The 10428-nt window shown below is 40.4% G+C and overlaps 1 protein-coding gene across 1 annotated transcript; it reads left to right on the top strand.

The window, feature by feature from the left end:
* Positions 1 to 1232: 1232 nt before the first annotated feature.
* On the top strand, positions 1233 to 6809 carry LOC129726030 (multiple epidermal growth factor-like domains protein 11). Its single transcript, XM_055682589.1, has 2 exons — positions 1233 to 2260; positions 6430 to 6809. Exons 1-2 carry the CDS (start codon positions 1304 to 1306, stop codon positions 6739 to 6741), a joined length of 1269 nt encoding a protein of 422 aa, XP_055538564.1. The 5' UTR covers positions 1233 to 1303; the 3' UTR covers positions 6742 to 6809.
* Positions 6810 to 10428: the final 3619 nt, after the last annotated feature.

The following is a 10428-nucleotide window of genomic DNA, read 5'->3' as shown; positions in this document are numbered from 1 at the left end:
ACACTACCGATAAAAGCAACCGTTTTGGCCTTTTAAATATTTGTTATCCTCAACAGATGGTGGGCGATCTTACCCCGCTGGTGGGCGGACTTACCCCGCATGCAAAAGATCTACAAATTTTCAATGAATTTACAAAATCGAAAATAAAGGTGGAAAATGAACAAGAATATTTAAGTTCTTATTTTTTATATGCGGGTATTGAATAAAAAAGCCTCTCAGCGTAGATAAAATGGAATTGCAGCCGCAACTTTTTTTCTATAAACAGAAATGCTTAAGGGGGCGGTCTTGCAACGCTCACCCTTAAGTGAAGCTCATCCGTTTGTTTTTTAAATTTGAAAAGTCACAAAATAACTAATATTTTACATCCCGTACATTCACACCAATTTTTGACGAGAACTCGTTTGTTTTGTTTGTAAGTTGTGTATGTAATAACTTAATTCGTGTGACCAATTTTTGTAAATTGTAAACTGTTAATCGTAGATGCCCTGAGGACGAGGAAATATATCCTTGAAACGTCACCTTTGACATAGTAAAACGAGTTTTAAAGAAACCCGTGACCGAAATTGCCATCATTGAACGTATAAACTATTTATTGGTCAAACACCGCTTAACTTATTTGCAATTAGTTTCATGAAAATCGGTCCAGCCATCTCTGAGAAAATCGAGTGAGATTGGGAGACCGTTACATACATACACCCACACATACACATACACACACACACATATATACAGAAAATGCTCAGCTCGTCGAACTAAGTCGATTGATATACAAGATTCGACCCTTTGGAGCACTTTTATACCTTTGGTTTTTTTAGTGATTGCTATACCTTTCTGGGAGAAAGGCAAAAACCATATTAGTAAACTTTTGCGGCAAAACCTGGCCACCAATGTGACTTCAATATGTTAAAACTATAAAACTATTTATCCAATTTTCCATTTTGAATATCGATTCTTTCTCTGATCTGTGCTGAATAAAACCAAATTAGTATATTCGTCAGTGATGAAGTATGTCTAATTTTCAAAATAAACTGGTTACGCAGCAATTGAGTCACAATTTTTAAATGCATTACGAACAGTAACTTCTCATATCTACATGTGTTAAAAAAAATCACGATTCTATCATACCTATTTGACAGCTAACAACCTAATTACACCATTGGAATCCATAGATATCATGAGGTCTATTGTCATTATTCCTATAAATTCGCTACCTTCTAACATACAGCGGAATAGTGTACGGATTGATTGGCAATGTGAACAAAATTCTGAATATAAGCCTAATATATAAGTTAGAAAAAACGTGATGACATTGAAGAGGGCATTGCATGCCTTTGTGCTAGTTGCTGCCGTCCTCAGCAGGGTGGAAACAACAGGAATTTGTGGTGATGTGGCCATTAGGAGCCATTGGTCAGATTGTGGAAAATTCGTCGAATGCGGAGGAAACGTTTCCGTTGTGTTCAAATGCCCCGATCGGAGTTTTTTCAATCCAAAAACTCTTGTTTGCGATTTTGCAATGTATCATACGTGCAACGTAGAACATATAACAGATCCGGAGTTATATTCATCTCAAAACATACTTGAGGCTGCCGTGGGAGTATTATCTACTCGTACCATTTGCAACGATCAGCCTTTAGGCACCAAAATAAGACATCCGGACAATTGTGATCAGTTCTACCATTGTGCTCCATCCGGTCCAGTTCTGTTCACTTGCCCGTCACCAACCCTCTTTAACAACGTTATCAACGTGTGTGACTGGCCTGAGAACGTTGATTGTGTTGGTGGTGGTGGTGGTGACGGCGGCGGTGGTGGTATTGATGGAGATGGAAACTGTCCGGCTAATTGTATTGAGGATAATCGTTGCCCAATAGAGTGCGAATTCGAGACAGGAATTAAATTACCACATCCCAGTAGATGTGATGCATTCTTACGGTGTCACCAAGGATGCGCTTGCTTCAAATTCTGCGATACAGGCCTCTGGTGGAGTACAGAATTGCAGCGATGCGTAGATCGATACCGTTCTGACTGCGTAGAGGTAGAACGCCCTGAGTGTCCCGAATGTGAACCGGATGAACGTTGTCCCCTGGATGACGATCCGGACAATCCTATTCGATTCCCAATTCCTGACCGTTGTGACGCATACATACAGTGTGTCAATGGAAGAGGTTGTGTCGTGGAATGCCCAGCTGGGCTCGAGTTCAATCCTGAAACTGAAGTGTGCGACATTGAGGGAGAATGCGTGATTACGACTCCAAATACTACAGTAAGTAGTATTTAATTGAATGTTAAATGATACAAATGGAATTGTACATACTTGATAATAGTCAGTTTGATTCTTGTTTGTGTCAATAGTAATGTGGTGCAAGTTTCATATTATTGCTCTTTGATTTTATGAACAATGGTGCTTATTATGGGAGTCACTTCACCATAAAATATATTTCACTCTCACGCTCACTTTACTTTTTGGAAGCTATTCCCAACCAAAGTATTTTGAAAAAAGAAGGTATGACCACCATACCACCACCATACCGAAGGTATACCACCGAATTTCACTAACACCAATGAAATAGTTACACCAAGTCATGCCATTTTCTATTTTTTGCTCCCATTACAATACATACATCATAATCATACCTTCTATTTTCAAAATACTTTGATTCTCCTCGACTCCACCTAAAGTGAGGTGACAAAAATTAGCTCCGTGGAGCGAAATTGACAGTGAAGTGAAAATGAGAATAGAACAAGTTTTTTATTAGTTAGTTTTTCAGCTCAAAAAATTTTAAGTCCCATAAAGTCGATTTTTCCGAAAATTTTTTTTTCGGGATAGCAACAGGCGTTTAATGCATTTTTAAGACATTAGGCATCTGGGCCGAATTTTTTATTTCATCAACCACCGTATCATCTTTGTCATTTACTCCTTGCAATTAGTTTTCGTTGGAGATTAGAAAATTCATCTGTTTCTGATTCGTCTAATATATTTTATTATTAGATCACAAATCAATCGATTTTTATGACTTTTACCATCTTTGTGAAATCATTTCGCCGTATAAAATGGTCGTGAAATAATTCCACGCGAAACGTCACTTTTCCGTTTTCACTTCAGCGATATGACACTCATAATAACCCAGATCTCACCTTACACCTTACCTTACAAATTTCCCTTACACAAATCGTTAAAAAACTGTCCACATGGTATGTGGATGGCCCCCAACGCTTTTAGCAAATTAACAGGGCCATGCTATAAACGTCAAATCCGATATAACAGTCAGGAATATATTTAGAAAATCTGGTTCTTTGTTTTCTCACAAAAAACTGCTTTTCATTTCATTTGAGGAAAAAAAAATCTTTTACAAAATTACGAATGAACTTCACCGACCGTACGATACAAAAGCTTACAAATGCGCCATGAATACACTTGCATAGTCATACCACAGACTAACAGACATAACACTTAGAACAAATTTTCAATAAAATGATGATGACTGTTATTTGATTGGAAATTTGAACTGACTGTTATTTGATTGTAAATTTGAAATGATCGTTATTTGTGGCGATGGAGCTACGTTCCAGTGTTTCGTCTGTTAGTCTGTGGTCATACATCATCTTTTATGGACAATTAACATTTATAACAGCTAAGTTATGAGTTTCCAGCAACACTGCGTTACGGGGGAGCTGCGTAGCCGCAAAGTTACAGAGTCCGCTTTGTCAAGCGGATGGTCGTGGGTTCGAATCTTAGTAGAATCAGGCCATCCGATGTCAAAAAGGACTTAAGCATGGGTTTATTCTCAGGCTTCCCACCAAGTTACCCTTCCTTTATATACGCTGAAATCTACAATACCTTTGCGTGACTTCCTCTTAACAAAAAATAAGTCCCTCTTATCAATAAAACTGGCCAGAAGGACGCACGATGAAACTTCTCCAGGGAATTATGATTGGTGATATTTGGCAAGAGGAACGAGTATCGGTATAGTAGAACAGTAAGCGTGTAAGGAAGAGTATCACATTACACACAAGCACTGATGAACAATAATAATAAGTATGCCACTTCTCAATAGCGGTATTGCTATTAACAAAAGTGCGGGATACAGCAGACACCCGGGCATATCTCACAATAGATCTACCATAGCACCATCTGCTGTCGTGTTCGCGCTGCGTCATGTATTTCGACATCAGCACCAGCGTTACTGCGTGTGTCAAATGGGGAACTGCAAAATATGTATGAGATTGCATGACAGCGCCCCAATTCGATTGAAAATTTGAAATGAACGTTTTTTGTGGCGATGGAGCTAGGTTCCAGTTTTACGTCTGTTAGTCTGTGGATCTACGATTCTGGTCGCAGTGAGGAAGTCCATACAGAAAAAAAAACACTGCGTTACAATTAAAAAGCAACCGGGTTTTATTTTTACGTTACGGTCAGATTCAGTCAATCAGCAGTCTCGGTTCCATGTAACGGACACCGATTGTCTGGTCCTGTCCTAGGATTTTCTTGTGTGACAATGAAATCTGGCTCTAGTGTTACGGATGTTAGTCTGTGCAAGTATTTGCGGTTTTATATCTGAATAAGGAAAAAATACTGTCGTAACTCAGCAGGACAATCATCTGCCGCTCTTTATCAGATCAAATTGTTTTATTTTACCAGGCTTTTCTTTCAGTTACAGTTAGTTAGTTAGTTAGTTCAGTTATTTGGATGCGTTAATTCGAATAAAGATTATACGAAAGGCAAAAGCAAAGCAAAGCTTTGGTGCTACACGCAAAAGTACAAGCACAGACTTACAGACGTAACACTAAAACCTAGCTTCATCGCCGCAAAAAACGTTCATTTCAAATTTTCAATCGAATAACAGTCATCGCGCGAAAACCTCGTCTGGGGCGTTGACATGCAATCTCATACATATTTTGTAGTTCCCCATTTGACACATGCAGTAACGCTGGCGCTGATGTCGAAATACATGACGCAGCGCGAACATGACAGCAGATGGTGCTAGTGTTACTAACGTAAAGTACTGGAATCTTCCAAACGATGATTTTATTGAAAATTTGTTCGACGCTATGTCTGTTAGTCTGTGGTTCAAGCTTACATCAACCGATGTGTCCTCTCAAAACGCACATTAAATGCTCTGGCTTTGCACAACAAATGTGTCAAAAGGATAACGCAACAGTTGCGTGATGAATACATAGACAAAGATCGAAATCAGAATATGTATAATACACACAAAATCGTAGTGTTTCGGTAGACTTCGGTTTTAAACAAACAATCAGTTTGCCCACAAAAGATCAAAATAATGGTCGCAGTGGTCTTACAAAAAAAAAACGATCAGTTTTGGGGCGCTCAAAAAATAGCTGATTACTTTCGCGAGTCGGTGCGTATCAAAGGCTCATGCATCCCTAATCACCGTCAGCAACCGAAATAGCGTTGCAACAGAATTTACTGACGCTGGTGCCAGTAACGTGAAACCGCATGCATATGAATAAAACCAGAGCCGTCGTTAAATGCAAAATGTTTTAAACAAATCAAATGTCTTTTTAATTGTTATTGATTCGATGACCGTCAGACATGAAAAAATAACTACGTACTGAAAATCTTTATATGAGCAATCCCAGCATTATGCACGACCAGTTAATTCCATTCTACCGACGCAGAAGCTTCACACCGATTCTTTATTACCTGGCAGCGCGAGTTTCTGCTATTAAATAGAACAAAAATGATTAGTTTCTTGCATTCAAAGCCTAAAAATGCATATCTCCATATTGGACAAAATATAGTCTTAGGTAGGTTGATAAAACGCCGAAGCCACAACTCAAAATTCCTTATCTACCCTTCAAAACCCAAAACAAATTCTCAATCTTGAACGATACATTGAATCAACATTAAATTGATTTGTTAGTCGTTGTGAAATAAACAGTTTATTCGAAAGAATTGGCTAGAAATCATTAAAATAATACAATTTTATTGTTTTCATACTCCTTATCGATTTGAATAATAATCAAATTTTGTTCATGGACTGGAAAAGGCACGGTTCAATGTTTTATCTGGGTATGGCTTTCATGTTAAGGTTAATTTAACCCTGGCAATATAATCTTGTTTGGGCGTTAAATTGGTGCATGAATTTTAAATCATTTAAGTTGCAAGCTTTTGTTCGAAATTAAATAACGAGTGATAATTACGGTGTTAATACATCGATACATAACAAATACCAGAATTTTGGAAAAACGAGAACGTTTTCGCACTATTTGAAAAAGAAGAGGGCAATTTCGCTAAAAGCGAGGAGTCAAATTGACGTACACTATCTCTCTAGGGTTAAACAACCGGAATCGACGGATTAGGAGTGATGGGTCAGACTATGATCAAGCATTCAATTGTGTTATTCAAAATTTTAATTGCGTTATTTAAATGTGCATCATGGCTGAAACTAACTAATTTCTTTATTACAGCCCCCAGACCCTGACACGACCACAACTCCAATCACTACAACAACTACCACGTCGGATTGCCCAACATGTCCACCTGGCGTCTGCAAGCCTGATGACCGATGTCCAATAAGCTGTAACGAATGTGAACCAGTTTTGCTACCACACCCAGACGACTGTGGAATGTTCCTTAAATGTAGTCATGGATTCGCTTGCGAAATGCGGTGTCCGGATGGACTCCATTGGAGTATACAACAGAACCGATGCGAATGGGCACATTGCGCTGGCTGCGACCCAACAATTCCACCTTCATGTGATTGTGGCGGTTGTCCGTGATCTCAATTATTGTGATGAAATGAAATTCAGTTGGAATGATAATAATAAATAATTGAATTGAATGAAAACTGTTTAAAAAATCCTTCACTGCTTCTTTTTTTTTCTACCAAGCCACGTCTCGATCCACCGGGTTCGTCTCCCTGTGCAATTATATGTGCCTCGCGTCATGAACTGCCTGAATTGTAAGCAGTTAGGCCACACCGCTGCCTACTGCTGCAATAAGGCACGTTGTGGCAAGTGTGGGGAGAAACATGCGGATGATTCCTGCAGTAAAAATGCTGAAAAATGCATTCACTGTGGGGAGTGTCAGCATGAGCTCTCGACATGTGCGGTGTACATGCAGGGATAAAATAAAGAGGTCTCTCAAAGAGCGGTCAAAGCGTTCTTACGCTGAGATGCTGGAGAAGACGGTTACCACTTCTCCCATTACATCAAACCCTTTTGATCTGTTGTCCTCTGATGAAACCGATTCTGACGATTCACCAGCGGGAACATCTTACGCCAATCCTGGGGAGTCTAGAAAGAGGAAAAATATTTCCTCTCCTAAACTTCCCAGAAAAGGTCCTAAGATTTCCCAAAGTGTAATGAAAAGTACGAACAAACCAAACAGTGCTGAGGAAAAACCGAAGCAAACTCCTCCTGGGCTTGCAAATTTAAAGTCCCAGAAGGAGTTCCCAGCACTGCCAGGAACATCTTAAACCCCAGTTGTTCATTTTGCAGTCCCAGTTGATGAAACAAACTCTGGATTAGTGAAATTTTCTGACATTGTGGACTGGATTTTTGAAACTTTCAATGTTCCCGATCCAATTAAAATTTTTCTTACAGCATTCCTCCCGACAGTTAGATCATTTTTTAAGCAGTTGACTGCCCAATGGCCCCTCCTTGCAGCGATTGTGTCCTTCGATGCCTAATTCAACTGCGTATATGAAGGATTCTATCTCTGTCTTACAGTGGAATTGTAGAAGTATTTTACCAAAAATTGATTCGTTTAAAGTTTTGATAAATAAAAACAAATGCGATGCATTTTCCCTTTGTGAAACTTGGCTTACTTCAAATATTGATCTCAACTTCCATGATTTAAATATTATTCGCCTTGATCGAGACACCCCATATGGAGGAGTACTTTTAGGGATTAAAAAGTGCTATTCTTTCTATCGTATTAACCTCCCCTCGATTCCAGGCATCGAAGTTGTCGCATGTCAAATGACAATACAAAGAAAGAGCTTTGTATTGCCTCAATATATATTCCTCCCAGAGCACAGGTTGGGCAACGGCTGCTCTTTGATTTAATAGAACTTCTTCCCTCGCCACGTTTGATTTTGGGAGACTTCAACTCTCATGGCGTGGCTTGGGGTTCCCCATACAATGATAACCGCTCCTCTTTAATCTATAACCTTTGCGATGACTTCGACATGACTATTTTAAACAACGGTGAAATGACACGTATCCCGAAACCTCAAGCGCGCCCAAGCGCTTTGGATCTATCCTTATGTTCGACGTCGCTACGGTTGGATTGCACAAGAAAGGTAATCCTCGATCCTCACGGTAGCGACCATTTGCCTATTCTAATTTCAATTAATAACGGGTCAACTCGCATGCGACCAGTTGACATTCCGTATGACCTCACACGGAATGTCGATTGGAAGTTATACGAGTAAATGATTTCAAAAGCGGTCGATTCGATTCAACATCATCCACCACTTGAAGAATACAACCTCCTCGCGGGCTTGATTCTCGACGCCGCGTTGCAAGCCCAAACGAAGGAATATCCCGGCGTAACGATTAAAGAACGGCCTCCCACTCCGTGGTGGGACCAAGAGTGCTCCGATGTCTACACGCAAAGATCCGACGCGTTTTTGGCCTACCAGAAGGGAGGTATACCTGGCGACTATTTACGGTATTCGGAGCTTAATACCAAGCTTAAAAGCTTGGCTTAAGCAAAGAAACGCGGATATTGGCGTCGGTTCGTGAACGAGACGTCGAGGGAGACATCGATGAGCACTCTTTGGAACACAGCCCGAAGAATGCGGAATCGCGTAACGGTCAACGAAAGCGAGGAGTCTCCAAGTAGGTGGATATTTGATTTTGCCAGGAAAGTATGTCCGGACGCTGTTCCTGAGCAAAATATTGTTCGTGATGCGTCTTCGGGCCACGACGCGATAGAATCACCTTTTACGATGGCAGAATTTTCAGTTGCCCTCCTGTCCTGTAACAATAACGCGCCTGGGTTAGATAGAATCAAATTCAACTTGTTAAAGAATCTACCCGGCAATGCCAAGAGGCGCTTGTTGAACTTGTTCAATAAGTTCCTGGAGCAAAACATTGTACCGCAGGATTGGAGGCAAGTGAAGGTGACCGCCATCCAAAAACCAGGGAAACCAGCTTCTGATCACAACTCTTATAGGCCGATTGCAATGCTATCCTGTATCCGGAAATTGATGGAAAAAATGATACTCCGTCGTTTAGACCATTGGGTCGAATCAAATGGCCTACTATCGGATACTCAATTTGGCTTCCGCCGTGCCAAAGGGACGAATGATTGTCTTGCGCTGCTTTCAACAGATATTCAGCTGGCGTATGCTCGCAAAGAACAAATGGCGTCTGCGTTCTTGGACATTAAGGGGGCTTTTGATTCCGTTTCTATTGACATTCTTTCGGGCAAACTTCACCGACAAGGATTTTCTCCAATTTTGAACAATTTTTTGCACAATTTGTTGTCCGAAAAGCACATGCATTTTACGCACGGCGATTTGGCAACTTTTCGCATTAGCTACATGGGTCTTCCCCAGGGCTCATGTTTAAGCCCCCTTCTTTACAACTTTTATGTAAATGACATCGACGAATGTCTGGCAAATTCATGCACGATAAGACAACTTGCAGACGACAGTGTAATCTCTGTTACAGGAGCCAAAGCTGCCGATTTGCAAGGACCATTGCAAGATACCTTGGACAATTTGTCTGCTTGGGCTTTACAGCTAGGTATCGAATTCTCTCCGGAGAAGACTGAGATAGTAGTTTTTTCTAGGAAGCATGAACCTGCTCAGCTTCAAACACAATTAATGGGTAAAACGATTCCTCAGGTTTTGGTACACAAATATCTTGGTATCTGGTTCGACTCTAAAGGCACCTGGGGTTGTCACGTTAGGTATCTGATGAAAAAATGTCAACAAAGAGTGAATTTTCTTCGTACAATAACCGGACAATGGTGGGGAGCCCATCCAGGAGACCTTATAAGGCTTTACCAAACAACGATATTGTCTGTTATTGAATACGGGTGTTTCTGCTTCCGCTCCGCAGCAAACACACATCTGATCAAACTGGAGCGAATACAATATCTTTTTTTGCGTATCGCCTTAGGTTGCATGCAATCGACCCATACGATGAGTTTGGAGGTCTTAGCTGGAGTACTACCATTGAAAAACCGCTTTTGGAGCCTGTCTTCTCGTATTCTTATCAAATGTGAGGTCTTGAACCGTCCCGTGATTGAAAATTTTGAAAGGTTAATCGAACTTAATTCTCAAACCCGTTTTATGACATTGTATTTCCATCACATGTCCCAAAATATTAACCCTTCTTCGAATATTCCAAATCGTGTCGACTTATCAAATACTTCTGATTCTACTGTGTTTTTCGATACATCCATGATAGAAGAAACTCGTGGAATCCCGGATCATTTACGCGTGCAGC

The sequence above is a fragment of the Wyeomyia smithii genome, chromosome 2, assembly GCF_029784165.1.
Source record: "Wyeomyia smithii strain HCP4-BCI-WySm-NY-G18 chromosome 2, ASM2978416v1, whole genome shotgun sequence".
NCBI lineage: Eukaryota > Metazoa > Arthropoda > Insecta > Diptera > Culicidae > Wyeomyia > Wyeomyia smithii.
The sequence above is the reverse complement of the archived record's forward strand: the minus strand, read 5'-3'. Positions and strand labels throughout refer to the sequence as shown.

Excerpts from the sequence above, each read along its gene's own strand:
- LOC129726030 (XM_055682589.1), top strand. The coding sequence starts at position 1,304 with ATGACATTGAAGAGGGCATTGCATGCCTTTGTGCTAGTTGCTGCCGTC. Across the intron at positions 2,261-6,429 it reads TTACGACTCCAAATACTACA|CCCCCAGACCCTGACACGAC; the intron begins GTAAGTAGTATT and ends TCTTTATTACAG.